At 54.5% G+C, this 27602-nt stretch overlaps 6 protein-coding genes across 7 annotated transcripts; 3 read left to right on the top strand and 3 right to left on the bottom strand.

The window, feature by feature from the left end:
• The first annotated feature begins 574 nt into the window (after positions 1 to 574).
• Positions 575 to 13063, top strand: LOC117650423 (tubulin polymerization-promoting protein homolog). Its single transcript, XM_034393847.1, has 5 exons — positions 575 to 749; positions 7119 to 7165; positions 7352 to 7622; positions 7810 to 7939; positions 8453 to 13063. The coding sequence occupies exons 2-5, from the start codon at positions 7132 to 7134 to the stop codon at positions 8636 to 8638; spliced, it is 621 nt and encodes a 206-aa protein (XP_034249738.1). The 5' UTR covers positions 575 to 749; positions 7119 to 7131; the 3' UTR covers positions 8639 to 13063.
• Positions 13064 to 13297: 234 nt separating this feature from the next.
• On the bottom strand, positions 13298 to 14412 carry LOC117650425 (endocuticle structural glycoprotein SgAbd-2-like). Its single transcript, XM_034393848.1, has 2 exons — positions 13999 to 14412; positions 13298 to 13882 (listed from the first exon to the last, which is right to left on the bottom strand). The coding sequence occupies exons 1-2, from the start codon at positions 14008 to 14010 to the stop codon at positions 13358 to 13360; spliced, it is 537 nt and encodes a 178-aa protein (XP_034249739.1). The 5' UTR covers positions 14011 to 14412; the 3' UTR covers positions 13298 to 13357.
• An 820-nt stretch (positions 14413 to 15232) lies between these two features.
• Positions 15233 to 16799, top strand: LOC117650426 (endocuticle structural glycoprotein SgAbd-2-like). Its single transcript, XM_034393849.1, has 2 exons — positions 15233 to 15297; positions 15443 to 16799. Exons 1-2 carry the CDS (start codon positions 15286 to 15288, stop codon positions 15956 to 15958), a joined length of 528 nt encoding a protein of 175 aa, XP_034249740.1. The 5' UTR covers positions 15233 to 15285; the 3' UTR covers positions 15959 to 16799.
• Positions 16316 to 19538, bottom strand: LOC117650422 (translocon-associated protein subunit alpha). The gene is made up of 5 exons (XM_034393846.1): positions 19358 to 19538; positions 18577 to 18762; positions 18085 to 18344; positions 17723 to 17987; positions 16316 to 17630 (listed from the first exon to the last, which is right to left on the bottom strand). The coding sequence occupies exons 1-5, from the start codon at positions 19419 to 19421 to the stop codon at positions 17536 to 17538; spliced, it is 870 nt and encodes a 289-aa protein (XP_034249737.1). The 5' UTR covers positions 19422 to 19538; the 3' UTR covers positions 16316 to 17535.
• Positions 19539 to 21072: 1534 nt separating this feature from the next.
• LOC117650420 (opsin, ultraviolet-sensitive) lies at positions 21073 to 26745 on the top strand. 2 transcript variants are annotated; one of them, XM_034393844.1, is made up of 9 exons: positions 21073 to 21218; positions 21311 to 21511; positions 21608 to 21703; positions 21764 to 21823; positions 21926 to 22056; positions 22162 to 22334; positions 22540 to 22700; positions 22849 to 22950; positions 26124 to 26745. In XM_034393844.1, exons 1-9 carry the CDS (start codon positions 21154 to 21156, stop codon positions 26227 to 26229), a joined length of 1095 nt encoding a protein of 364 aa, XP_034249735.1. In that variant the 5' UTR covers positions 21073 to 21153; the 3' UTR covers positions 26230 to 26745. The 2 variants fall into 2 exon arrangements, with proteins under 2 accessions (XP_034249735.1, XP_034249734.1); XM_034393843.1 differs by having other exon boundaries at positions 21154 to 21218; positions 21608 to 21823.
• LOC117650421 lies at positions 23245 to 27602 on the bottom strand. Its single transcript, XM_034393845.1, has 3 exons — positions 27067 to 27602; positions 25970 to 26059; positions 23245 to 25877 (listed from the first exon to the last, which is right to left on the bottom strand). Exons 2-3 carry the CDS (start codon positions 26053 to 26055, stop codon positions 24818 to 24820), a joined length of 1146 nt encoding a protein of 381 aa, XP_034249736.1. The 5' UTR covers positions 26056 to 26059; positions 27067 to 27602; the 3' UTR covers positions 23245 to 24817.

Raw genomic sequence — 27602 nt, 5'->3', positions numbered from 1 at the left:
CTGGATCATGTGGCTTGGAGAGCTGTTCTACACCTGCATGACGGCGTGTTGACGGTGCTCAAACTCCGTGAAGAAGGGTGTCGGGTGCCAGCCAGGCTCCGCTAACTGCTGCCCTGCTGCTCTGTGCAGAATTGCAGAACCTCCTCAGCCGTGGCCAAGGAAAACAGCATCCGTGCTGTCCTCCTTGCTCTGAGGCGGTGCGGTGCCACTCTCTTCAGCCTCTCCAAAAAATTGAGTTGATTTGACTTGCTTTGCAAAGTCAAATGGACCTAACTAGGAATTTCATTTCAACAGGCAGGACTTCTTGTGGGCGAGGCAGGCAAGCCTTCGCCTTCCACCCAGTGTCTTCCACCCCGTCTTTGTGTTCCTGCAGCCCTCCTCTCCGAGCGCGACGCCCCCACCTCGCTCCCACCCCCCGCCACCCCCGCCCGCCGTCCTCAGGGCTGGGCGAGGCTGGGCGAGGCTAGGCGGGGGAAGGGCGGGGAGGCGCGGCGAGGCTAGCCAGGACTGCCTCTGGCTAGGCTGTGGCCCACTGCCGCGCTGCCGCCTTGCTCCGCACTCCGCGCCACTCCCGCCAGTCCGTGCTGGGCGGGACTCGCGGCAGGTTCGCGCGTCGCTTCGCAGTGTCGTGGCGTCTCTATCCTTCCGCAACCCGCGAGTGCGCGCCGCTCTGCTGCCGCTGCGGACGCAGCCCCCGCAGCCCCCGCTGGACTCACTCCAAGGCCGCCACGCGCGCTCAACTTGGCCAGGTGGGTGCCTGCAGTTTGTAGTGTAGGTCCACTGGAAGCCTGGAGGCGTGTTTGGCGGACGCGGACGACGCTGTCATCGAGTCTCCGTCCTTATCAGACCAGTGAGGCAGTGTGACGCAGGCGGGCCGCCGTCGAGTGCGTGGTGGCGGCACTCGCTGGACATTGTCGCGAGGTTTACCTCGGCGATCACGAAGGCGAGGCAGGCCGCAGCGACATTGGCCCGCCCTATCGCCCTTATCTACGGACGCAACATGCCAGCGCTACTTCGAGGGCTACTTGCAGGGCAACGCCTTGCCGCAACGCCATGCGAGATATGAGCATGTCCGCTCATGTGTCGAGAGGCCGCGAGGGCAACCCAAGGCGGGGTTAGGCCGGCCTCGATTTGCCCAAATAAATCCAGGACTCCCCCCCCCCCACTGAAGCTCTTTGGCGTCCAGCTGGCGGACGACCGAGGACGAGGAAGAAAGACGAAGTAACACTGCGAGTTGCGCTGCGAGTTGCGCTGCGAGTAGACTCAACCTCGGGCTCGTCCTCATGATGTCCTTCAGGGCAACGCCTTGCTCCACCCTGCTCCACCGTGTCAACAGACCGCGACCTCCTCTGACAGCCGGGACCCTCGCCGCCGCCCCGCCCCGCCCCGCCCCGATCCCCGGCCTCGGGCAAGCCTCGGGCAAGCCTTAGGCAAGACTTGGACAAGCCGACAAGCCGGCGTCCTGTCCCCGGACCTGCGTATCGACCTGGCCTGGCACCCTGCGGTGCACCGCGATGCACCGCGATGCACCGATGCACCGCCACGGTGTGGCCGAGGGGGTGCTCGGGGCCCCGCAAGTCTAAGGACTGCGTGATCCTGCAGAGGCACGACGCGAGCCCACCAACAGGTACTGGCGAGCATCTGGCTTCACTTAGCCGAGGTCGGTGGTGTTGTCCTGGCATAGGTATGTACAGTACTCGCTGGCCGGCGCCGACGGCCGGGACCATAGGCCGAGACCCAAGACTCATTTCGTCACTCTACTCTCTCGCACCTAAACGCGACGCCCCATGAGTGCGAGAGGAACTGTGCGACGAAAACGATGTGAGGACGCAGTCAACTGGGCGGGATCTGCACCCAGGACTCTCGGAAGAAGCACCCCGACCGCCATCTGGACGAGGCGCGGCGAGGCGCGCAGAGAGGGGCGTTCGCTGGCTGGCCGCTCGCTGGCCAACACCGCGGGTCGATACCCCGCCGCACACAAAGGTCATAACGCCCAGCCAGGGCGGCCAGGGCCCTGTAGGGCTCGCCGCCGCTCGGCGCGCCCTAAGCAAAGGGAGGAGAGGCAGGCCGCAGTCTGCGACGATGCGTGGCGCGGCGCGGCGTTGTGGGGTCCGCCTTATGGTTCAACCAAGGCGCGGCGCGGCCTCCAGTGTGCTAGGGGGCAGGGTTCTCCGCCGTCTTGCTGGACTTGTTTACCAGCACTATCACGCCGAGGGTGGGCACCCCAAGGGTCCGGGCCTTGCACCCGTCGCAGCCCTCGGCCCGGCCGCCCAGCCGCCCATCCAGGCCCAGCATCCGCGTGCGCGTGCGCGTCGTGCGGCCGATCAATGATCGCCTGCCTCGGCCTGCCTGCTTGGCGGCGTGGCACGGTGCGGCGCGGCACGGCACGGCACGGCTCAGGACACACGGCCCGAGCCCACGCCGCGAACGCCACGGAGCCCGGGGGTGAGCCGAGCCCGGCGAGCGCAGCCCGGTGCTTGGCCGGGCTGAGGGGCTGCCGGCCAACGACCTACCCCTCTCCTCCCCTCCCTGCCCCTCCCGGACTCGCTAAGGGCTGTTGAGAAGGATGTGCCGTCGCTCTGTGTTGTGAAAGCCCCTCAGTACGCCTCCGGACGAGGCCCCGACCACACTCCTCTCGCCACTCAGACGGCAGCGGGCGGCGGCGGGCGGCGTGGAGTGCCGGTGTTAGGGTTGCCGGTACCCACCCACCTAACGCCCTCCCCGGCGGCTGCCGCCCGCTGCCGCCCGCTACCGCTCCCCTCTGGCCCGCGCCCGCCTGCCGCCCGTCCAGCTCGCGTACCCCTCCCAACCTCCCCGTGACCCGGGCCGGGAGCCGTCCCCAGCTTCCCGCATCGACCATGACGGGGTTGGTCCGGGCCGGGCCGCCAGTCAGCCCAGTCGGCAGGGAGCGCGCTACGGGGACGTGCACCGGGTGCAGCGCTGCACCGCCACCACCTTCCCAGCAGCGCCAGCAGCACAACAGCCAGCAGCGCCCCGCGACGGCCACGCCCCGGCAGTGCGGCAAGTACAGCACCCTCGCTCGAGGGCTCACCCCGCCTTTTCTCTTCTTCTTCTTCTCCTTCTTTTCTGCGCCGGTCGCGTGTTCTTTCTGACCTGTTGATAAGCTGAAGCTCCCCTGCCTTCGCTTACACGAGCCTTTGGCTTGTGGCCCCGGCCCGGCCCGGCCCACCCCGGCCCGGCGAGCGCGGCCTGCCGTGCCCGACCTGCCCGCAAACAGGCGTGAAAGTAAAACAGCCTCTAGGTCGCTGGCGGAGCGTGGAAGAGAACAGTCACTTGTGGTCGCGTTGGCTGATAGGATGGCGCACGCTAGGAATCGTTGCCCCGCCCCGCCCCGCCCCGCCCCGCCCCACAGTGGCTTCCATTCCTCGCCACGCCCATGGCGGCGAGAATCACGCCCCGTCACGCGATGAGTGCACCGTGCTGTAGTCAGTGGAGGGACCCGACCACCGAATTGGCTTATCTGCCTTTCCAGGGCTGGCTAGCTCGGCTAGCTCGCGGGGCGCGCGGAGGCGTTGAGCAACGGCCGGGGCTCGGGCCAGGGGGAGGGGGAGGGTCGGGGCAGGTGAGCTGGGCTGGGCTGGGCCGGGGCGGGGCGGGGTGCGGGCGCGGCACCTCGCCGGGCCCCAGGAGGGTGCACTGCCCCGGGACGTGTCCCAGGACGTGTCCCCGGACCGAGGCTCATTGTTTGCTGCAGTGCTCCTCTCCTCTCCTCACCCAAGGTCGCGAGGCTGCCTAGTGAGTGCGGCCCATGCGGCCGGTGACGCCATGGTTCGGTATACACTGGTGCCACGCGCCGCGCCCAGCCCGTACAGTGTGGGTACCCGTCGGTACCCGTCGGTACGGCTCGGTGGTGGGGGGCGCTAGTCCGTGTCAATCGTCGTAATGAGGCAGAACCTGGAGTGGCGCCGTGGCGAGCCGAAGGGAGTGACTGGGAGTGACTGGGAGTGACTGGGAGTGACTGGGAGTGACGCCCACAACGGGAAGCGAACAGCCAGCCATTCTTGCGGCCGTTAGAGGCAGATTCCTCGTTCGGAGGACCGGCCATTCGATGCGACTGCCGACTGCCTCGCGAGCTTGAAGCGTGTGCCAGCCGGGGTCGGCCCAACTAGGCCTCGACTGGGCCCTTGCTGGGCCGACGGGCCCGGCACGCCACTCTCACTCGCAGGGCAAAGGGAAAGGGACACAGACACACTAGTTGCGCGTTGCCGGCCGAAAAGCGAAGCGTGGAGCGCACTATCCGTTCCCGCGGGCCGAGAGGGCCATGGCAGAGGGCCACACACGAGGCGAGGCGTGGGAGGTGCCTCGCCAAACTGACAGGACAGGCTTTCTTCGCTCGTTCCTTCGTTCCTTCGTTCCCACGTTAGGCGCTGCAGCGGCTGCAGTGGCTGCAGTGCTCACTGACTCCGCTCCCTGTCCCGCCACTCTGTCGCCCTCGCACCTACGCGGCGCGCCTGTCATTTCGAGAGAGACAGAGGACCAATCGTCCCCTTTTCGGAATCGCTCGGCAGCACGGCCGTCCGTCAGGCCCGGCCGGGCCGTGCGGCCAGCCCCCGTCTCGCGCCGCTAATCGATCGAGCTCGCGTCTGTCCCGGGCGGGGAGGCGGGGCGGAGGGCGAGGGCGAAGCGCACGCACTCTCCCGGGGCGGCGCAGGTCGCGCGCCGCTCTTCGCCGCTCTTCGCCGCTCTTCGCGCTCCGCACTGTTGCCGGGGACGCGAGCTGTGTCCGGGCCGGGGCGGGACGGGGTGGGGCGGGTTTGGTTGGGGCAGGGTGAGGCGGGGTGGGGGGTTGAGCAGACACCGCCCTGCCTCCAATCAATCACAAGTCTGCCTGTCTGGTCCAGGCCCGGCTCGGCCTCGTCGTCTCGCCGTTCCACGTCTTTGCGTCGGAAACTCGGAGGCCGCCTTCAGACTCTCTGCTGTGCCCAGCGGCAGGGCGCCCAACGCGATATTCTCAGGAAAGAAAACAAGTCGTTGGTGTTCTGTTCCGACGGCGGTACGTGGAGCAGTTTACTTTACGCGGCGGGACGTGTGAGTTCGCGCCACGCGCCACGCACCGCGGCCGGAGATGCTAATCACGCCACTGCCATTCCCCCGCCGCCTGTCCGTCTGTCCGTCCGCCCGTCCGTCCGTCCGTGTCTGCGCCCCACATGTGGCAGGCCCCACGCGTTACTCCGCCCTGCGTGCACCAAACAATTGGCCCATTAGCCCCCCTCCCCCTCCCCCTTCCCCCTTTCCCCTTCGCCGCGCGGCCGGTGCGGCCGGTGCGGCCGATCTTGCTCCGCGCCGAGACGAGATTTGCGACCAGACGAGGCTGTTCGCCGTTATCAGATTATCGGAGACCAATCCCCCAATCCAGGCGAAGCAACGCGGCAAAAAGAAAACCGAATTAAAAGTCCCCAAGGGGGTCTGAGCGCGCCAACCGGCCGGCACCCCATCGGAAGTGGCTCCGGTGCTTCGGGTCGGCTGGGCCGTGGCGCCGTGGCCGGGCGGGGAGCGACGTCGCTGATTGGGTCTTGCCGGTAGAAGCTGGATTGGCACTGAATAGACTGGAGAGGGGGAGGGGGGAGGGGGCAAGCCAACCGGGGCGTTGTCACACCCTCTCCAGCCAGACGCTGCTAATTACCGACACGACTGGAAAAGGGGAGGGGGAGCCAGTATTGCCAATTTCCTCTCGGCAGGAAGGAGTTTCGGGTTCGAGGCGTCATTTAGGGTCCTGCGGAGCTAATGAATGACTACAAACGCAGCCACGGCTCAGCCTGGCGCCTGACCTGCCATTTTGGCCCACCACGGCCTAGCCCACCACGGCCTAGCCCACCACGGCCTAGCCCACCACGGCCTAGCCCACCACGGCCCAGCCTACCACGGCCTAGCCTACCACGGCCCAGCCTACCACGGCCTAGCCTACCACGGCCTAGCCTACCACGGCCTAGCCTACCACGGCCTAGCCCACCACGGCCTAGCCCACCACGGCCTAGCCTACCACGGCTATGGCTTGCCCGAGGCGGACTCGTGCAAGATTAATGGCGGTCGGCGAGGTGCGGGGTGGATGGTCGATGAGGGACAGCCAATCAGGAACCGGTGCTTTGACGCCTGGAGCATGCCAGGGCATGATGGGGCGGTGCGGCCGCGGCGGGCTGGCGGACGCCGCCCCAAAGCATGCCCAAAGCAAGCCTGAAAGGGCCGGCCCGTGAAGGCCCCGGGCACGTGCAGGGGTGCGCTGAATATGTCATACCCCCCGTGGGGCCCTCGCGGGGCTGGCCAGGGCAAGTGCCGCAGCGGCGGGGCAAGGCGGGGCAAGGCGGGGCAAGGCGGGGCGGGGCGGACGTGCGACGCCACAACGGGCTGCGCTGTGAATAACGGCGCTAGGCGCTGCGGGGTGGTGGCGGGGGTGGAAAGTAGGTCAGCGGGGGTTGTTGCGCGTCGTCCTTGCAGTGCGTGCCGCGCGGAGGGGTGCGGCGGGGCGCGGCGCGGCGCGGTAGGGTCGCATGTCGTGAGTCAACCCGCACGGGGTTGACGCGCAGCACGCGGGGAGGGGCGGGGAGGGAAGGTGCCATCGACTCGACGAGCTTCCACCGGACACTGTCCACTGTCCAGCGCAGCGCTGCGCAGCGCGGCATTGGCTGGCACTATCGACTCGCCAGTGTGTCACTAAACGCATCCTGTGTGGGGGACTGTATAACCAGGTGATTTCCACAAACTCTGCGAGCGGGAGTAAAGGGGTGAGACTCGGGTGCAGAGCAGGGCCTTGTGGTCACATTGGGGAGGAGGGCGAGAACGGCCTTTGTGCTGATGATAGTGGATAGAGGGGGCAGTGCTATTTTTAATCCTCAAATCGACGGCTGAGTTTGCCGCCGCGTTATGCCGAACCACCTGCGCCTCCAGAGGCTCCCCTCCAGCGACTCCCATGCTCCTCGCTCCAGTGGCGTGCCGTGGCGTGCCGTGGCGTGTTGACCAGCCATCGCGCCCCGCCCTTTCCATTCCCTCTGGCGATTCGCTTCGCGCCCCGCCGCGGTACTCTCTCATTTTTGCCGACCCGATGGCATCCGATATCCGCGGATTTCCTGTTCTAATGTTTTGCGTCGGCGTTGTTGTTACAGCTCCCTGCTGACCATGGCCGACTCCGAACCAAAGCCGAGCGCCCAAGGTGAGTCTGCCGCAGTCAAATATGCCCATTCCTCAAATTGTGCTCGTGAAAATAAATTTAATTCGGCGATGTGTGGAGTGGTAGTGTGGCGCGTTTGCGTCGGGGAGTACGCCGCAGGAAGCGAGGGTCGATACAACGGCCTGCCGGCCTGCATTGAAATGCTGTAACGACGCCCCGTTATCGCAGGCAAGGCGCCGTCCGAGGCCCCCAAGGAGGCCGCCAAGGACGCCCCCAAGGACGCCGCCAACGGCACGGCCACCCCGCCGCCGGCGGCCAGCTCTCCGCCCAGCGCCGCCTTCAAGGAGCAGTTCAAGGCCTTCAGCAAGTTCGGAGACACCAAGAGCGACGGCAAGGCCATCACGCTGTCCCAGAGCGACAAGTGGATGAAGCAGGCTAAGGTGATCGACCCCAAGACCATAACCACCACGGACACGGGCATCCACTTCAAGAAGTTCAAGTGAGTGTCCTCCCCTTGGTCCTCCCCGCCGTGCTGGCCAGCCAGGAGGCAGGGCTTCTAAAAGCGTTGCCTATTCTAACGAGGATAAATTTGTTTTGTAGTTTGGGCGAGCCTTTTGCAGAATTTCAAAACAAACATTCTGATGAAAATGTACGAAAATCTAATAGCACCCGTTTTTCCGTTGCAGGCTCCAGAAGATCACCTTGGCCGATTACATTAAGTTCATAGATGACCTAGCCAAGACGCGCAAAGTGGACGTCGAGCAGATCAAGAAGAAGATGACCGAGTGCGGGGCGCCCGGCGTGACGAGTGCAGTGGTAGGTGCCTGGCCTTGTCCCAGCCTTATCCTTGCCGGAGGGGGAAGGGGTGGGGGCACGCCGAAATAACCCATCCATGAGTGGGCGCCGGGCAGGCCGTGCGCAGGCCACGGGCAGGCCATGGGCATGGCGCAGTGTGTGCGGAGGGAGGGGTCCGCGAATGAGGAAGTAAGTTTAGCCCCGTTCGTGACCCTGAGCGTGAGCCTGGGCGAGCGGAAGCGGCGGTCGGGGCAGCTGCGCTAGCTGGGCTAGCTGGGTTAGCTGCGCTGTGGTGCGCCTGCCGCGGCGCAGCGGGCCCTAGCAGGCCCCAACAGGCCCCAGCAGGCCCAGCCCCCTCTAGCGTAAGGCCCCTCCCAGCCCCTCGCCCCTTCAAGCTGGGCCCCTGCCAAGAGCAGGGTAGGCCGCGCCGCAACGCAGCGGCGTGTGCGGGTCGGGGGCTGCCTACCCGCACCATTACCATTAAGGGCTAGACCGCACGGCGCTAGACCAGGCCTGACCTGTCTGTTGTTGCAGGCCAAGTCCAAGGCGGACGCCGCGGTGGAGCGGCTCACGGACGTCACCAAGTACACCGGCTCGCACAAGCAGCGCTTCGACGAGACCGGCAAGGGCCGCGGCATCGCCGGCCGCAAGGACCTCCCGGACGCGTCGGGCTACGTGTCGGGCTACAAGGACAAGGACACGTACGCCAAGACGCACTGAGGAGCCCCCTACAAGACCACCGAGACCAACCTAACCAAGCTCGAGAGAAGAGACTCTGCTGTCCGACTCAGCGCTGCTCCAACCCGCCCAGGCGACGTAGACGACTGCGCTGTTCTTATTTTTGTAATTTGTCTCTTAAGTCTAGTTGCGAACGAAACGAAACGCCAGCATCCCCCCTTCGTGAGTCGTGGTCGACTTATGGTGGCTTGCTACCCTCAGGGGTCTCGTGGAGTCGGAGACACGGCCAGACACGGTCAGACACGGCCCGCGGGCTAGAGAGAGAGGCGGCACCACGAGGAGTGCGTGAGCGTGCGTGAGTGCAACCGAGAGCGCCCTATGCCGCCCTGCCACCCTGCCGCCCGGTGCACGTCGTTCTCTGCTCTGTGAGACCCCTGTTTCACTTCAAGCGTTTGGGAGACAAGGCGTCCCTCAAGTTTCTCAAAAAGAGCACCACCATTGCTCGCTTAGTTCGTCGTGTTTAATCGGTGTAAACTTTTCCTGAAGCACTCAAAAATCTTGCGAAGAATTCTGCAGCATTACAATATTGAGGACATAGTCAAAACATAATTACCTGTTTTCGTGCTTTGAGACAAATGTATTTTCTATTCGGTATTTGTCGATTTTAAATCAATCTTTGGATCAAATTCACCACAAAATTCCTCGTTTCATATCTCAGGGGACAAGTGGGCATCAACAGTGCTGTAGAACTCTGTGAAAGGTTTTTGTGCGTGCTATTTGATGTTTGTACGTTCTACAATACTCTAAACATAAGACGTCGTTTCTTTGACCAGCTTGAAATGTTGCTTCACGCGTCACCTGTGTGCAACTCCCTCCATTTCATCAGCGAGGCTTCTTCCGAGGCGACGATTGGTTCTGTTTTTGCATTTCGGTGCTTTGTGGCACTTTGTGTATAGTCTCTAGTGTTCGGGCCCACGCCTTTTTCACTTACGTACAAAAAGTGCACAACGATTCAGTGTGCAATACTTTGTGGCGGCAGCGTTTGGCGCCTCCGGAACAATTTTCTTGTATATTTTTCTGCGTTTGTACATTGTGTATGTTATTTTACCCTTAAGGGTGTTTCAAAGTGGCTTGGACGGGAAGAGAGAAGAACCGAAACGGCTCACACTAAATGTTTATGTGCTTATGTCCATGACTATTGCGATATTAGTGCATGTGTAAGCTATGTATGTAATGTAGTACGTAAAATGGCGACAGTTTTTCTATCTTGTGTTTAGGTATTTGAAAAATTGTCTCTGGTTTATAACAAAAATTTCTACATAACTTATGTGTGCATAAGTATGGTATTAGTTATGAACAAAAAGTCCGCAAGCATTCAGTGTGCGGTCGGAAATCAAAGATTTTATGAGAAGTCGGCGGGACAGATTACGCATCTGCACTGCTTATTTCTCGTAAGATATGACATTTCTTCTCATTCCGGTTGCAGCCGTCTTTGGCATTCCCCAGAGTGGTTGTTATATTATGTGCGTTGCATCTTCTTTGTTACTGTTGTAAGGTTTTTATTATTTGTTAAGTTTACTGTGACTTGATCTCTGCGAACTTTTTATTTCCTCACTTGGGAAAGGTATTGTTTACTGTTATCAATATCTTACAAGCAAGGCAGCTCGGAGAACGGTGCGTAACACTCAACTTCGCTTGATGATTCAATATCTCTCATTGTCGATGCAAAGATTGCAGTCGAAAGCACCAAGAAGGAGGCAGACTTTACGAAAACGAATGAACGAACGAAATAATGCAATTCCTCAGAATACGAAACATTTTCTTTGAATTTCAATTTGTTGCCATGCTTACCTGCGGGCCTGGGTGGGCCTATGGTGGGCGGCGCATTTGACGCGTTGGTGTCGAAGGAGTTGCCTACCTCGGCCCGCCTCGGCCCGCCCTGGCTTGGCGTAGCGTTGCGCAGTCCCCGCCTGGAAAAGACGCTTCAATCAAACAGATGAGTGAGAGAGAGTGTGAGTGAGTGAGAGAGAGAGAGAGAGAGAGAGAGAGAGAGAGAGAGAGAGAGAGAGAGAGAGAGAGAGAGAGAGAAGACCACAATTTCGCGGAAACGCAGGTTGTGGCAAAACGCGGCGAGACACATTGCTCCATACAGTCCATTGACCGGTCGCATCGACGGCACCGCTGTCGGTCTCCGGTCGGACGCAAATGGCCCACTAGGGGCCGCACGTGTAAATATCTTAAGCTACGTTAGGCTGTACAGTGTTCTAGACTAAGGTTTTCATTTCGAGTTTCATTAATTTTCCCATTCGGTTCTAGAGGGCAAACCCCAGAACTGTTCCGATGCATGCTACTGTATTGTGGAGGTTCCCCGAGGGTCGCCGTCGTCGCTACGGCGAGGCCCCTCGGTCTCCACATTTCGCTCTAGGCAATAATAAATCTCACCATTCCTCGGGATCGCTCCAGGGTAAGAGGCGCAAGGTGGGGACCGTCTCGAGACCTCACCTTGACGCCCCATCTGAAGTCTCGTAGTGTTAGTAAAAGGAGTAAGAGGAACCCCTCCTACCCGGCCACCATATGCCCTGAAATATGTACATATGACTTTAGAATATTTAGTATACATAAAGTATATTTGGTATATTTAGTATAAGATTAGCAAGTAGTCCGCAGAACCAAGTTACCTCTATTTTCTCAACTTAACGGAGTCTGAGGCCACCCAAAACACCCGGTTCGGTTTTCCTCCGTCTTGGCCGATTCACCCATCTGTAAATCGTAGTGTAGTATTCGATAAACTTAGACGTCTTTTGCGGGAAAGATTTTTTAATTTGTTTATAATCTACGCGTTATATTTCCCGGCAAAGTAGCGTTCCAAAGGGCGCCAGAAAGCGCAAAACGAGAGATGCAGCCCACAAGCGTCGGAGAGCCGTCAAAACTGCCACTCGTCGCATTTTTTTGGCGGATTTCGAGCGGCCGTTTTGGCGGTTCCTTGGTCACCTCTAAGGCGCTAACGCGCTTTTGGGCGCCCCTTGGACGCCGCTCTGCTCCCTATGGGAAGGGGGTGTCGCACCGTACGGCACCTCTCCACCTGGCATTGAGAATACCACAAGGAAGTACCTTCCAACGAGGCGGCTGTGTCGGTGCACCTGCCTAGTGCGGCAGTGCACCACACCGGGACTGCCAGTCAAAACACCGCGCAAGTTTTCCTCAGAAAGCCGCGGTGTCTTGGCCGACGAGCCCATCTTTAGTGTAAGTTAGTGGTAGTGTTAGTTAGAAAACATCTTTTGGCGGGAAAGATTTTATAATTTGTTTATTATCTACGCATTCTGTATCCCAGCAGAGCATGTTGCCCTGGGGGCCCGAATAGGGCGCAAGTGGCGGGGCGCCTCACCGCTCACCAAAGTGGCCGAGTCATAACCAAGCCACTCAAAGTCATGTCAACATCGAATTGGCTCGTATACATTTCATCACTATGTATTCTTTGTGTATAGGCTTTGCACAGAATTGGGCATGAGTTTTAGAATGCACGAATTTGTGCGTTAAGCACGAAAGTGTGCGTTGTTGCTCATGGATTCGTACGTTTAGCGAGCATGCTCCATTTTGTGCAACGAAACTACGTAGTAATTTAGTGTGTCGTCATGTTAACAACAATATGACTCCGTGGCTGCCGCGGTTGAGGCACAGAGGGGCCCGCCAAAACTTCCTTCCCTTCGACTGAAACTTAAACTGGGCGGGTCTTTTGGCGTTTTGGCGGCTACTTCAGCCTTCGGCCCTTGTCTCGCCTCAGCGCCCGTTAGCGCCTCTAGGACGCCGCACTGCAATGGGAGGGGGACGTCGCTCCGCACGACTCCCCTTCAACGTCACACAGTATGAGAGCATATAACCTTTATTAAATGGTTCCTTGGTGCTGTGGTGGTGTGCACGGATGCCCGCTAAGAAACGTCGAATCAAAATTTCGGTTAATTCTGGGACAACCAGCAAATCTAGCGGATTGGTTGTGCCGAAGCGTTGAGTTGCCTTTCTTCCGGGCAGCACACCGGGGGTATCGTTCAGGACAGCGCTCGCAGGCTTGACCTTTATCGACTAATTAGGAATTAACATGCTGTCTTGAATAGTACTCCCAATTGTAAATACAGTAGATATAAGTGAGCAAAGCGTTAGTTAAGTGAGGAACGGGATGACCACTCCGACTTTAACATTGGGGGAACAAATTGGATTCGACATCGGGGGTTGTTCTAGATCCTGACGAACGTTTCAGGCGAGGTCTGCGTCTCTCTACGACCATGATATTATTACTTTACTACCAATACATATCAGAGTTTGAAGAAATAATTTGAGATACTAAATCTTGTTGTCAAAGTCTGCCTTCTTCGATGCATTTAGGGTGTTCGATATCACGCTGTCTTCTACTGCTCTCCGTGTTGCCAACTTCTTGTCTGTTTGTAGTTGAAATAAAGTCAGTGTGGGCCTGTCCAGGACTTGAGTTTCTTCAACCTCCATCCTGCACTAGGGAAACACAGTGCGGCTCGCGGCACGCCGGCCGAGCAGGCAACCCATTCTACACGCCGTCCTTTGGCCTCCACAGTGCCGGTGGGACTTGAATGCTGAAGACACTTGAGGCATCTGCAGCAGCCGGCAGTAGCCGGCAGTAGCCCAGCGGCTCTCAACGGTGACGAGAAGGTGAATGGAATTTGGACAAGCACGTAATGGTGGTTGAGGATGGTTTATTGGTGCAGCGCGCGATATCACAGTCGGGAGGCGGACGAATCAGAAGCGGCGGAAGCCCTGGAACGGCTGGAAGGCCTGGGGCTGCGGCCGCTGGAAGGCCTGGAAGCCTTGGAAGGCGGGGGCGGCGGGGGCGGCGCGCTGCTGGAGGGGCTGGAAGCTGTCGCTGCTCGAGGTGGCCGAGCTGGCCGAGCTGCGCGCGATGAGCTGCAGGGACTGCTGGATGGCCTCGGGGACGGGCGGCGGCTGCGGCAGGTGGGCGCCGGACGCGCGGTAGCCGTTCTCGTCGGCCACGTAGGACACGGTGTAGACCTGGCCGTCGGGGCCCGTGTACGAGTACTGGCCGGTGACGGCGGTGGCGGGGCCGTCCGCGCCGTCCGCGTCCCTGGAGCTGGAGCGCACCGGAGTGCCGCGGGCCTCGGAGCTGATGCCGTCCTCGGTCTGGTAGGCGTACTGGAACTGGCCGTCGGGGCTCACGTCGCTGCTCAGGCGCAGGATCTGCGGGTAGCGCTGCTGGGCCGACGCGCACGACAGCGCCGCCAGCACCGCCAGGCAGACGGACAGCACCTGGGGGACAGCAAGCCGTCAGCATGTCACATTGCAACCACAAAACAGCGAACTTTTGGCAAAACTACGGTAATACTATAGTTTTTAGCGAACGGCCCCCCGAGTCCGAGTCGTACCTTGGTGTTCATGGCGGTGGTGGTAGCGGTGTAGTGGCTGCCGGTGATGGACGAGGAGTGTGCCGCCCAACTGGTCGTCTCCGTTTTATACCAAAACCGAAACGCCTCGACGGGACGCGAGGTGGACCGATCCGTTTCGGAGCTGCATTTCGGGACCGGCCCGGCGCGCCCGGTGCCGGGAGGGGAGGAGGGAACCAGCGGTCCGGGGTCATCCGATCTGCCCAGTGTCTTGTCACACGCACGGACCAACGTTTGCCTCCCCCTCCCTCGACTAAAGATGCAGCCTCGCACAGCTATGAAATTGGACTTCCCATCAAAAGGCGGTGGTAGTAGGCCTCGAAGGCTGCAAGGCAGGTGCTGCGGGGGTCGACGCGGAGGGCACCGAGGGCAGCCCAACCCGGCGAGGATGAGAGACGGGACCGTGCCGCCGTGCCGCCGTGCCGACCCAACACAGGCCCGGTCCGCTTTTTTCATTTTGGGGATCGCGTCGCATCGCGTCGCCCAGCGGCTCAGCACCGCGGCCATGCCGATGCCGGTCCGGTCGCCTTGGCATTTTGTCGTTGTTCTGCGGGCCGCGTCCGAGTGTCCGAGTCACCACCAGGGCCTTCCCTGGTCCCTGGCCAGTCCCCGGGCCGCGACGCACACGCAGCCCTGCAGTTCGACTGTCGCCCCGTCAATCCAGTGACATCCAGGCGAGGAGGTGACGATGCGGCGGTGCGGCGATGCTCGCGCCGATAAGCAGAAGAGGAACAAGGACGGCGAGCTGCTCGGCGCTGCCTCTCTAGAGTGTTGAACAGTGCACAGGCATGCCGGCCGCACCGCGGTGCGCGCCCCTGCAAAGAGACTCGAGGGTGGTACCTGTCACGCGCCTGTCACGCGCCCGGCAAGTACCCAACGGCCCTGCTCTCTCCACCAGTAACAAGCCGCGCCAGGCCGGACAGGGGCAGGCAGGGACAAGGGCGACTGCAGTCTGCAGTGTGCCGGCCCGATGCTCGTCCTCGTCCTCGTCCGTACCGGCCGCGAGGCGAGGGGCGACGGGCCGGCCGGCGGCCCTTGCCGGGGACCCTGCCTCGGGTCAGTGTCAGATGCACTTCGGTCCGGTGGCCTGTCCGGTGTTTTGCGGCTCCCTCTTCCTTTCATCCTCACAATGGATTTTGGGGGGGGGGAGCTGCGCGGCGGGCGCGCTGGACCGGAGCAGGTCGCGAGGGAGGTCGGCATAAAAGGCAGGGGCGTGCGGCGGCCGGCACAGTCCGGTGCTTCGAGGCCTCCCGTTCACACATCCTCAACATGAACTCTCAGGTGAGAAAGCGCTGACTTCCCCTCTCCCCCCTGAGCCGCAACGCTCCGGTGTGGAGACGGTGGTCTACCTGGCCTCTGGACTCCAGGATCGCTTTTCCAGCGCCCCTAATGTGACGACTCCTCTCCATGTTCGCGTGTCCCCCAGGTGCTGTCCGTCTGCCTGGCGGTGCTGGCGGTGCTGGCGGCGCTGTCGTGCGCGTCGGCCCAGCAGCGCTACCCGCAGATCCTGCGCCTGAGCAGCGACGTGAGCCCCGACGGCCAGTTCCAGTACGCCTACCAGACCGAGGACGGCATCAGCTCCGAGGCCCGCGGCACTCCGGTGCGCTCCAGCTCCAGGGACGCGGACGGCGCGGACGGCCCCGCCACCGCCGTCACCGGCCAGTACTCGTACACGGGCCCCGACGGCCAGGTCTACACCGTGTCCTACGTGGCCGACGAGAATGGCTACCGCGCGTCCGGCGCCCACCTGCCGCAGCCGCCGCCCGTCCCCGAGGCCATCCAGCAGTCCCTGCAGCTCATCGCGCGCAGCTCGGCCACCTCGAGCAGCGACAGCTTCCAGCCCCTCCAGCAGCGCGCCGCCCCCGCCTTCCAAGGCTTCCAGGCCTTCCAGCGGCCGCAGCCCCAGGCCTTCCAGCCGTTCCAGGGCTTCCGCCGCTTCTGATTCGTCCGCCTCCCGACTGTGATATCGCGCGCTGCATCAATAAACCATCCTCGCCTTTTGCATACCATTTAGCCTTCATGTCTTGTCTCTTTACCTCAGTTCGCCCGTCTATCGCGGATGGCATACCCTATCGAGTGGGTGTGGGTAGGGTAGTGGGATCATTCGTTTGCCAGAAATTGCTGTCCTTTGAAGGATTTTGTTCTTTTCTCTAACATGTCAATTGTAACCCAAATGTTTGATACTTGTTTGTACTGCTGTCCTTTACCTCTTGACAGTAGTTTGACCATACCGGCATTTTTTGACCAAAAGAGGTGCAGGTAAATTTAGAGGGCGGGCTCAGTGATCAATCCAAATTAATTGTTTGTCTCATAGGACTTTATTTGTCTTCCTCCACAAACAGTTTACACAATCCATAGTTTTCAAGCCCACAAATCTCATTTTGCAACTTAGACTTATGTGCTATTGAACAGTTTTCATTAAGACTGTTCTTAAAATAGAATGAACTTATATCATCACATTCATTGTTCAGTTTATGAAACAGAAAGGAGCCTGCCGAGTAACAGAAAACTGGTCACAGTTCCTCACAGAGGACATTCAGTGTCAAATGAAGAGATTTAGTCTCTACCTTGAAACACTGAGGGCTTTGAACAAGATTGAAACGCCCACCACAAAAAAAAGCAAAATTGAATGCTAAAATGTGGTTGAATGAAATCAGTATCCCTGGTAGAGTGCTTTTTGAACACTATCACTCTTCATTTATCTCAAATCTCAATATACATATGTATATTATAATAAATATATTACATCAGAAACACTTAATAAAACAGAAAATAAGCTTAACCACTCTAGTGATTAGCTCTCAACAACTGAGATCTAACAAGGCTCATTTAAAACATACTGATACAAGAAGGACAAACATATTGCACACATTTTCACTAAACTCACTCACACATGTAAAGAAATGTCAAATTCATAAAATTATGAACACTGCTTGAGTAGAATCAAGAGAACTCTGCTGATAGTACACTTCTACACAGCCAAAAGTTTTAATGCAATATTTCTTGACTTAATTTATTACAAAATAACAAATTAAAGACAAATTACATTGCCAGTGTACCATTCAGCAAGAACATTTCATCAAAGGTATTATTATATTGTAACTTAAATTAAGTTCATAAATTTAGGCATGTGGTCACAGTCATTAAGCTAAGTTGCAAAACAAAATTCTGCACAACCTTGCCCTATGTGGGGCTGTTTTTCCCTTTTTTTTTTCTCCTCCAAGTTTCAATAGCATTTTCAGTCAACATAAAAAATAACATAAGTTAATACAAAAGAAATGACACAACATATGATTTTTAAAAAATATTTTAGATTTGTGCATCAAAAATGAGCTTGGATTAACTTTATGCACAGTATGGAATCGTGTATAATCAACTGTTCTGTCAAGTAAGTTCAGTCTGTCATAAATAATGTGGTCTGGGACCATGATATCTGATTTACTGCAAAGCCACAGGAGATGAGTCTTCATGTAGTCCATGAGCTGTGGCAGAATTTTTAACACTGATATCACAGGATTCTCAATCTTCACCGGCAGAACGCTTGGTCTTCCTCAGCTTTGGGCTCTGCTTCTGTGATCTGGGGCTCAATTTAGGTGTCTTGGGAGATGAATTCTCTGTAAAAATAACCAAAGTTTAGTAAATACTTAAACCGTAGTAAAAAGTTAATTTTTACATAGAAGCATGGTTTGGATTGCAATCTACTTACTTATGCTGTTGAGAGTCTCCTGAGGAAGCCAGTCATAGTCAACATCATTTTTGTTGTCAGTGCCAGTCTCAAAGGCCTTGCGGCTGCGGCCGCCGCGCGAGGAGCGGCCAACAGAGTACAAGAACTGCTGTCCGACAACAAGGAGAAGGACTACACATGCAGCCAGGAAGACATACAAGAAGAAAGTTTCTCCATCCAAACCTTCCTCAATCTCAATGACATTCACAGTTTCATTGAACACGGCCTCACGGAAGACTAAACCATTCTGTGAAGAACATCAGGGAACAGTAAGTCGAAACATGTCTTGCATTATTAAATGCTGCATAGAAGTGAGAGAAAATTAGCAGCAAGAATAGACTTACAGCATCTTTGTAGTGGAGGTTGACAGTGAATCCAAAAGGACGTCCCGCAAAGGATTCAGCTGGGATGAAAGAGTACATGATTGAAGCTTCCTGTGCGGGCTTGACGGTCTGCTGGTATGTAATGGTGGAGAAGTTCTGCATGTAAAAGTTGTAGTCCATGGCATACCTGAAAGATGCATCAAGCATCTCCAGAACCATGTCTTGCTTGCCTTTGTTATGGAAACCAATAACAAACTCAGCAATTTTACCAGCAGGAAGATCTGAAAAATAAAATCAAACAAAAGTTAGCATTATTTAAAAAACCCATTAATGCATAGAAAATTATAAAAATCCTACTGCCGTACTGGAATAAAGAAAAGAGAGCCTTGTAAGATATTAAAATCTTTGAAACATCCATGAAACAAAAATATTTCTGAACCATTCTATCAAAACGAGAAGCTCAAGGTAGAAGGGAAACAGACTAAAGAGCTGATGAAGTTACATCATACGTACCTAGTGGAGCACCAGGGACAGTTACTGGATTCACAAACAATATCGTCGTGTCTGCATCTGGCGACGCTTTCAGCCCTGTCTCATCTTCTCCTTCAGTGGGCCCCTCATCCTTGACAGCAGTATCAGCCTCCTCAACATCAACTAATTCTTCATCATCATCTTGAGCGAAAGCAACAAATTTGTTACCTGGAAAAGAAACGACAGGTGAGACACACTCGGTAACAGTTACCGTTCTGCATTATTAACACAATAGCTCGCAAGGTTATTTTCTTAAATGCTGCACTGAATATTAGTTAAAGTGGCCGAGTTTATTGTGAAGTTTAGAATTCTTGCAGTACTATTCCACAGAGAAACCAAAATTCATCAGAGATAACCTATATTCATGGACATGGTGTATACCAACTATTTATGAAAGAACCTTCAGTAAATAAAGTAAGGAAATAAATCTAACTGATACAAAGTGGTGCTTCAAAATTCTTATTTACTAATTAGTGTAATTATTAAGAACTTTTGTAGAGGAGTAATGCAAAAGTGGAGCTCAACATCTGGCAAACTCTTGAATCAAATTTATTTCAAAATTCAGGCGAGACAAATTTAGGTATGGGGACAGTGGTTAAATTTAAATCAATAAAGCATCGAGGAGGATCAATTCAAAACTGGAAAACACCATACGTAAACAAGTCTACATATGCCACGTATTTTGGTCACGACTACGAGGCCCTCCGGGCTCAGTAACGCACCCGGCACCCAAGTGTTTCTCCACTGCAGGAACAAATCTTACCTCCGTTCACTGTAAAAAGGACGGCCGGTAAAACCAGCAACACCAAAAGTAAAAGTTTCTGCATTTTCGTTGCAGCCGAAGAAAACCCGGCGACGCAAGACACGCGCACTGTGACAGACGACCTCCCGATGTGAAAGAGCAGAGCGGAGGGTTAGCGGGCGCCCGGCTGGACTGGCCAGTGCTGCTGCAGCGGCAGCGGTGGCGGCGGCCGTAGACGTCACCGTCGACGTGAAGACGTGGAAGTTGCTGGCCGAGCGGGCGGGCCGCTGCCACCGCCACGCGGTTGTCGAGCACTTGGCGACTCTGCGCGTGGCCGCAGAAGGCACCCGGCCAGCTCGCGGCCGTTCAAACGCGACGTTGGGGCGTCGCCGCGACCGTTCAGAGGTGTCGCGTCGCAACAAGGTGCCGCGGGCGACGCCGCTGCGGACGCTGCGGACGCCCCCTGCGGCGCGGCGGCGTTGGCAGCCCTGGCGGAAACGAGGCGTTCGGAGCGGCGGCGCCAGGGAAGGGCCACCGCGCCGCGCCGCCACGCACCGCGGACCCACGCGCACCGCGCACGCCGAGGTGCGAAACGAGGTCAATCCAGCGGGGCAGGGCAGGGCGGGGCGGACCGCCCTCGGCCGCTGCCACTCCGCCGGGGCCGAGCAGGGCCGAGCAGGGTGGCCGCGCTGCGACGGGGGAAGTCCCACGGACGGGCAGCCCTGCGCCCAGGCCGAGCGGCCCAGGCGCCTTCCGTCCGTAGCGACATGAGCGGTGGCGCCGGGGCAGCGCCATAGCGCCACGCAGGCCGCGATGAGTACAGCAGCATCCCCCACCTCAGCGAGCAAGGCGTTATCAGGCCGACGATTAGCCTGTGCTTGCTACGTGGACACCGCCGCCAAGCGCAGCACTTCTTCGGCTGCTATGACTGCAGTGCTCCGCTCGCTCCGCTCCGCGTCGGGGCCGTCGGGGCGGGGTGGAAGAGGCGTGGCTGGCTGCAGTCAGAGCAATCGGAGAAAATATTTTCCGCCACTCTCTCACCCCGTGTGGATGGGGCATCGAGGGGGTGGTTCATCTGTTGGATAGAACCAGAATGGGGGAGGGGAGGGAGGAAACCCCACGTGTCCGCCAGACTGTGGCTTACTATGCATATGTTTCTGAACAAGGCTCCCTGACCTAGATATCATGTTCCCGATCGCTGCCGAGGTGCTTGTACCAGTCATATTAATCGTGCTGTACAACACGGGGCGGGCACCCGACACGCCCCGCCGCAAGCGAGCACCCCCGCGAGGCGAGATGGTGTGGCACTTCCCTCCGCGTTTGCAGGCCGTGGCGGGGGAGTGAGGGGAGGGGGCTCTCCGTGGTCGTCCTTCGACGTGGACCCCCTTCCCCTCCAGCCTACCTGCTGTGGCTAGTTTGACTTACACTTTGACAGCGGGCCGCTTTAGGATTGGGTGGAGTAGCTGGTCGGGCGATTTGCGTTCGTATTGTTCTTATTAAAAGGTCACCCCTTTTTCTGGTGCTAGTGATGAGGGTAGTCCCCCTCCCCCAAACGCCACAAATCATAATCGAATTGAGTCGGTATGGTGTCCGGCCCTGTTTCGCCCCGCGCCGCCCGCCGGCTTATCGTGGATCAGGCCGAGCAGGGCTGCAGGGCTGCAGGGCCGCGGGGCTGCCCTGGCTGCCCTGGGACTCGGGGCGCGGCCGGGCGGCCAGGCACGGCGCGCTAGCTGGCACTGCTGGCGCGGCCACCCCCCGAAGTTATAAAAGTGGCGGCGCGGGGAGCAGCGAGCTCTTTAGATCGTAGACTAGTCGCCATGGAGAGCCCCGAAAGCGCGCACTGTTCCAACGCCTCGGCGTGGCAGCCCGTGGCCGAGGCCAGGTGAGTCGCGAGTCCAAGAAACGAGTCCCCTGTGTTCCGGGCCACGGACTGTGGACGCTAGACAACAACCGGCCCCTTTCTCCTGCTTCCAGGGTGTCCGGGGTGTCCGGGCCGTCAGAGGTCCGCATGCTCGGATGGAACATCCCCCCAGAAATCCTGCCGCACGTCCCAACGCACTGGCTGGGGTACCCGGAGCCCGACCCCCTCGTCAACTACGGCCTGGGGCTGCTGTACTGCTTTTTCTTTTTCTTCTCCGTGCTGGGCAACGGAATCGTCATCTACATCTTCCTCACGTGAGTGCTCGCGGAGGATGTCCCGCGGCATCCCGCAGACATTGGTCCAAGACGTGGCCACTCACTGTGTCCCACCTCGCGCCCCTTGCCACTCAGGTCGAAGAATCTGCGGACGCCGTCCAACATCTTCGTCGTGAACCTAGCGCTGTGCGACTTCGTGATGATGTTGAAGACGCCTATCTTCATCTACAACTCGTTCAACCTGGGCTACGCGAGCGGGCCCATGGGCTGCCTCGTGTTTGGGCTCATGGGCTCGTTCTCGGGCATCGGGGCCGGCGCCACCAACGCGGCCATCGCCTACGACAGATACATGTGAGTGCCGCCCTCCAGCGGGGAAGTCCCGATGAGCCTGGCCGAGCCTGGCTCGGGGGTGTCGCTGGCCCGAATGCCCCTACCCCGCTCTGCCTCTTCCAGGACCATCGCCAAGCCCTTCGGCAGCAAGATGACGCGGGGGAAGGCCATCATGATCGTGGTGCTCATCTGGATGTGGGTGTCGCCCTGGGCCCTGTTCCCCGCCCTCGAGGTCTGGGGCCGCTTCGTGCCAGGTGCGCTGTCTCTAGAGTGCTCCAAGGCAGGGCGTGTGTGGCCAGTGTGGCGGCAGATTTTCTGGAAGGCTGCCGAACTAACTGTCGGGTGCTCGCTGCTTGCAGAGGGCTTCCTCACCAGCTGCACCTTCGACTACCTGACGGACACCACCCACATTCGAGTGTTCGTGGCGGTCATGTTCAGCGTCTGCTACTGTGTGCCGATGTCCTTCATCATCTACTTCTACTCCCAGATCGTCAGCCACGTCGTTGCCCACGAGAAGGCCCTCAAGGCCCAGGTAAAAGGGGTTCGAGAGACAACGTGTTGTGCGGTAAATTAAACTCATAGAAACTGTGGGGCGAGTGGCTGGGCCCTTTAGAGAACTTACTCCGTTGCTGCAGGCGTGCACGATTTATTTCCTTTCCCAGGTGGAAAGAATGTGGACCAAGTAGAAATATCTATCCTACGAACGATAGAAAGTGCGGTGGGGCGTTTGATTACAGGCGAAGAAAATGAACGTGGAGTCACTGCGATCCAACGCGGACAAGAACCAGGAATCGACTGAAATTCGCATCGCCAAGATGGCCATCTCCCTCTGCTTCTTGTTCGTGCTCTCTTGGACGCCATACGCAGCCGTCGCCCTGACCGGTGCTTTTGGAAACAAGTATGATATCTCACCAGTACATATGTTCAATCCATATTCAATGCAACGGTACACAGTGTGTTCACTGTGCCAATTTCGAAAAAACATTTCCTTCGTTTCTTAATTAAGAATGAAAAATTGGGAGTTGTGATGTGCTATTTGATTTTAGAGCGCTCCTCACTCCTGGCATCACCATGATTCCGGCCTGTACGTGCAAATTGGTGGCATGTATTGACCCCTATGTGTTTGCCTTAAGTCATCCTCGATTCAGGTAAGTTGACTTATTCAATGCTGATTGTGATACAGGAGATCCGCACGGTATTCCCCTCACCCCATTAGGCAGCAGTTGCTCAATTACACATGACAACACACTTTTAGTTTTTTAAGTTTTATTTTAATATGAGGCCTCTGAAATTCAGCAGGATATTTGGTACGTCTCTGGCTACTATCTTTGTTCAGGCAAGTTATCACAGATATACAGATAAGATGTTTCCTGAATCAAATATAAAGGTTGACAATGAGCTGCCAGGAGTATGTAAAGCTAGCCAAGAAAGTTACACTACCATAACATAACACAAGAATCATTTATATATTTTCAACATCTCGGAGAACTCCACACATAGAAAACAGTGAAACCTAACGGTTCATTTCACAGTCAAATAAATTGTAATACAAACATTAGTACAAAGTTTCAATATAAAAATTAATGATCTTCATGTATAGTTCATTCACCCTTTAGCCATTGTAAAGTGGAAATTGATTTGTGCTATACCATTTTCTACACATGAACCAACAAAACTCAAATGGAAGCATTTCAAAGACTAGAATCACAAAAGATGACTATCATCACAAACATTTTCCATTGAATAGAGGTGCTCCAAAATCATCTAAAATATATACATGTTCCTAGCTAGAAATGGAAGGATAGCATCATGTGGATGTCTTGTGCACAAGATTATTAGACTGGTTCAACTTCTCCTCATTGTTGAAAATCATGTTTCTACAATTTCATGATTCCCATCAACAAAGACAATATTCTTACCAATCAAAACTTGAATCAAACATATGCATAAATATTGAAAATATCACTCTACTCTATGTAAAAATATAATGATTATGGGACACCTTCTGAAATTACAATATTTTTATACCCGATGATTAGTATACTTCTGTTCAGTATTATTTCAATTTGTTTTCTGATATCAACAATACCTTCAGCAGTAAAAAATTATATTTTGTAACAACACTAATACTGGACAACACCTGCAACTAATTTACTTTCACAACTGCCTTAGTGTAGAGGGGACTACAGGGTAGCATGAAAATACTTAAATCAGACAAAAGAAAATGACTACATTATACAACTACAAGGGGAAAAAAACCTACTTTGTGTGCTGGAGTTTTATCTTCATGTAACTAATGCACTGCCACAGAAACCTTAAGATGACATTGCACATTTTTACATTAGATAAAAGTTGTCAATAAAAATGACAAAAAATATTGACACAGACTTGTCAGATCAAATGACTATGAATAAACATCATAAAATGGAACAAACTGGAAGGGTGAGAGACACTGAACAGCTTCAGCTCAGGAACTTAATGATACCTTGAGAGGAGGGCACCCTCCTCTCAAGGTGATACAGATGCATTAGCAACACAATCAGACTACACAAACTTTACTAACAAAGGAACAATTTTTCACAGAGAAATTTCAAGTTCATGCTTATCCATAAGTCACCATGGAACACAATTGACTCCTCCTTCCTCTTATAACAACAACAAAAATACACACACGCACACACACAAAGACACAAATAAAACAAAAAAAGGACTCGTTTGTCTCTAAGTAGACACCAATACGATCATGGAGGACAAATTGTACAACAGAGTTTAAATATGTGATCTCCATTTCAAGTTAACTAAAATGACTCCAAACAATTGCCATTTCATTTTTTAATCAGAAATATTTTAACAACCATGGTCCACAAATTTAACAAGAATCTCATCTAGGATAAGCCCACCTAAGACTCAATTCAGAGAGGAATATTTTAAGAAAGAATTAATCATACTTATTTGATTATAAGAGGCACTTCAAAATGTAACACAGTCATCAATGTACGAAAAGGAGCATTCTTTTTAACGCCTTGACCTTCCCTGAGGCATCAAGATACCTCTTGGGCTGGATCGCTTTCCAGTGGTAACCCGAGGGGGCACAGCTAATTCCTCAATGGCAGCTGCCTCTTCCAAGTCTTGCTCATCCTGTATTGCCACTGGCCACCCTTTTTTGATGGCAGTGTATAACATGCGAGCCATTCTGTAGGTTGCTAACTGCTGGGCAGGTGGCAGTGTCGGCCAAATTGCAAACTGAGTCAGCACATAGTGTATCTGATATTGCTCAGTGACAGCTTCCGCAGGAAGTTCAGAGAAATTGACTGCTAAACGAGTTGCTAAGACTTGTATCTCATGTTCATCTTGAGGCAGGCTACCAGAGGGCTGTGCAGGCATGAGGCTGTACCAATCAAAAGTCTCTTTACCCATCCTGTTGTGAGTGACCTTAGGAGCATTATTGATTTGTGATGTGAGTGCGTTGACAATTGCTTTCATATGTTGGAGTTGCTGCTCTAAAGGTGTCACAGCCTTCATCACACAAGCATCAATGTGTTCTTGAATTGGATTGGTACTTGCATGGCGAGGAGCAGAAGGTGGTACTACTCCAACACGGTCTGATGCTGTTGGTATTAGTATTTGCTCTACATCAGCAAGAGATAACTGCTTTCCTAAATCTCCATCAGTTTCATCAAGCTTCCGTTTCAGCTTCTGAAGTCCAGGCAGCGAGTAGCAGTGGTCTTTCAGGAAGGCTCTTCTAACTGGACTAGATTGCAGCTGGCCATTGAGAACAATGGGTGAAGCAGCAAATACAGGTGGTTTGTCCGTCACTGACTTTAGTCCTTTATCCAGTGCTGTAGCACTAGCTGTGCTATTAGCTGATGTTACTCTTATGGGTCTCTTCAAGGGAAAATTGAACTTAGTAGGGATAGCATTAACATTCAGAACTCTTCTTCCATTTGCGGCTGATGTATAGCAGTTGTCTTCAAAATGTTCCGAGCAAAGAGAATGCCCTTTGGTAGGAGTGAAATTTGCCCTTCTCATGGCAATGACCCATTTTTTAGAGAGCTCAGTGTTGGCTAAGGGAAATCTAAAAAGGAATAAAAATAAATTAAATTCCTGACACAATTTATGAAACATGATTAGAAGTAACAGTAATTGCATGAAGATGGTTACACTTACGGATGAAAAATTATTCCTGATCCCTTCTTGTACTTGTTGCTGCAGTTGACAGCTGAGCAGTTTGCAAGAGCTCGACGATTACTCATGATCCTGTATGAAAGAAAAAACAGAAAAGAAAAGTTAAACCTAAATTAAAATCTATCCAATGTTTCAGGCTTGAGCTTCAAAAGAGGATGCCTTTCCTAGACATCCGTGAATCTCAACCTGCAAGTGAGACAGCATCAACAACGACGGAGGCAACAAGCGCAAACCCTGAATAAAATGATTGCTTAGGATTACTAAAGAAAATCCTAAAGAGCCCTCACAAGTTTTGAAATTTAAGATGACAAACTCATAAATGCCTACATCGGCAACAATTTCTTTTTTCTAATAAATCTTACATCTGACCTTACAGGCCTTGCATAGAATATGGACAATGACTGGAATGTTTCTGTAAATCCCAAGCCCCTTCACCACAGAAAAAATTATATTATGGCAATTCTTTAAAAAATACAAAAAAATAAATAAAACAATTAAATGAAAACCCTGGTAGCTTTTAGAAATTTATGTTCTTGATTAAAAGATTTGTGCTTTATGTTTTAGAAATGTACCCACAAATATTACATATTTCTTTAAAATGAAGAATAAAATCCTCAGAAATTTAGGCATTTAGCTGTTTGTATCTGATATTTGTATTTAAGTTAAACGGTAAGTGGTCGAAGCAGTAGAAACAACAATATTTGTGGATAAATGTACTGAGGAGGACAATAAGAACAATAAAGCCGTGATGATGTTAAGGGTGTTGAATCTTCTTAAACCTTCCCTCCCCTAAACAAACAACAAGGGACAATACCGATTGTCTTGCCGAAAAATATCAAAGAGTGTTAAATAGCTCAAACAAACAATGATAAGATGACTTTGTCATCAAACCTAACCTACGATTGAGATTGCTCACACAGAACTGAAAGCATCAAGAAGTTTCTTCATCAGCAGAAAATACCAAGTAAGATTTAGTCAAAATACATAAAATTAATGAGAGAAAATTAATAATACATGGTAAAGTCGTAGAGGAGGTATTTAAGATACATGCTGTGATACACAAAAAGCATATGATTTACCTTCTTCAAAACTTCAGGGCAGGCTACATAAATAAGGGAAGACAATAGCACAAATCACTGGTCATAAGAGGACAATGGTAATTGACATTTGACCTGTGTTCTTTCAGATAATGTGGCACCTACAATTGCCTTCCAAACAAAAACAAAACAGTCACATCTAGGACGTGTCAGATGAGGAAGAGCGATGTTGTGAAAATTGCGCGACTGTACAAAGCGTCTGCTAGTACACTAGATCACACGAACTGAAGTAAGGCGTCGATTGATACGTAGATTCGTAAACTAAACGAAAAACTGTCCACAAGCAATTTTATCGAAACAGTCGAGTTGAAATATTTGGAAACCAATTTTTCCCAGGGTCTGTCTTCCGTGGCCGCGAGTTGTCAAGTTTCAAAATGGCCACCTCTATGTAGTTTACCCGTCTTGTAATTTCGCGTGTGTTTACTTTCGACTGACGAGTCGAGTTGATTCATTTTCTTGACTGCTCCACACAAATCTCCGTGTCTTCGCCAGCCTACGATTAGAGGTAAGAAGGAAGT

Source organism: Thrips palmi, unplaced genomic scaffold, assembly GCF_012932325.1.
Source record: "Thrips palmi isolate BJ-2018 unplaced genomic scaffold, TpBJ-2018v1 HiC_scaffold_5, whole genome shotgun sequence".
In the NCBI taxonomy this organism is placed as follows: domain Eukaryota; kingdom Metazoa; phylum Arthropoda; class Insecta; order Thysanoptera; family Thripidae; genus Thrips; species Thrips palmi.
Note: the sequence above shows the minus strand (reverse complement) of the source record. Positions and strands in the feature narration are given on the sequence as shown.

Coding starts and splice junctions, on each gene's coding strand:
- LOC117650422 (XM_034393846.1), bottom strand. CDS start 19,421: ATGCAGAAACTTTTACTTTTGGTGTTGCTGGTTTTACCGGCCGTCCTT. Junction 18,763..19,357: donor CCTTTTTACAGTGAACGGAG/GTAAGATTTGTT, acceptor TTTCTTTTCCAG/GTAACAAATTTGTTGCTTTC. Junction 18,345..18,576: donor TGTCCCTGGTGCTCCACTAG/GTACGTATGATG, acceptor TTTATTTTTCAG/ATCTTCCTGCTGGTAAAATT.
- LOC117650421 (XM_034393845.1), bottom strand. CDS start 26,055: ATGAGTAATCGTCGAGCTCTTGCAAACTGCTCAGCTGTCAACTGCAGC. Junction 25,878..25,969: donor TCAGGAATAATTTTTCATCC/GTAAGTGTAACC, acceptor ATTCCTTTTTAG/ATTTCCCTTAGCCAACACTG.
- LOC117650420 (XM_034393843.1), top strand. CDS start 21,154: ATGGAGAGCCCCGAAAGCGCGCACTGTTCCAACGCCTCGGCGTGGCAG. Junction 21,219..21,310: donor CAGCCCGTGGCCGAGGCCAG/GTGAGTCGCGAG, acceptor TCCTGCTTCCAG/GGTGTCCGGGGTGTCCGGGC. Junction 21,824..21,925: donor ATCGCCTACGACAGATACAT/GTGAGTGCCGCC, acceptor TGCCTCTTCCAG/GACCATCGCCAAGCCCTTCG.
- LOC117650423 (XM_034393847.1), top strand. CDS start 7,132: ATGGCCGACTCCGAACCAAAGCCGAGCGCCCAAG. Junction 7,166..7,351: donor ACCAAAGCCGAGCGCCCAAG/GTGAGTCTGCCG, acceptor CCGTTATCGCAG/GCAAGGCGCCGTCCGAGGCC. Junction 7,940..8,452: donor CCGGCGTGACGAGTGCAGTG/GTAGGTGCCTGG, acceptor CTGTTGTTGCAG/GCCAAGTCCAAGGCGGACGC.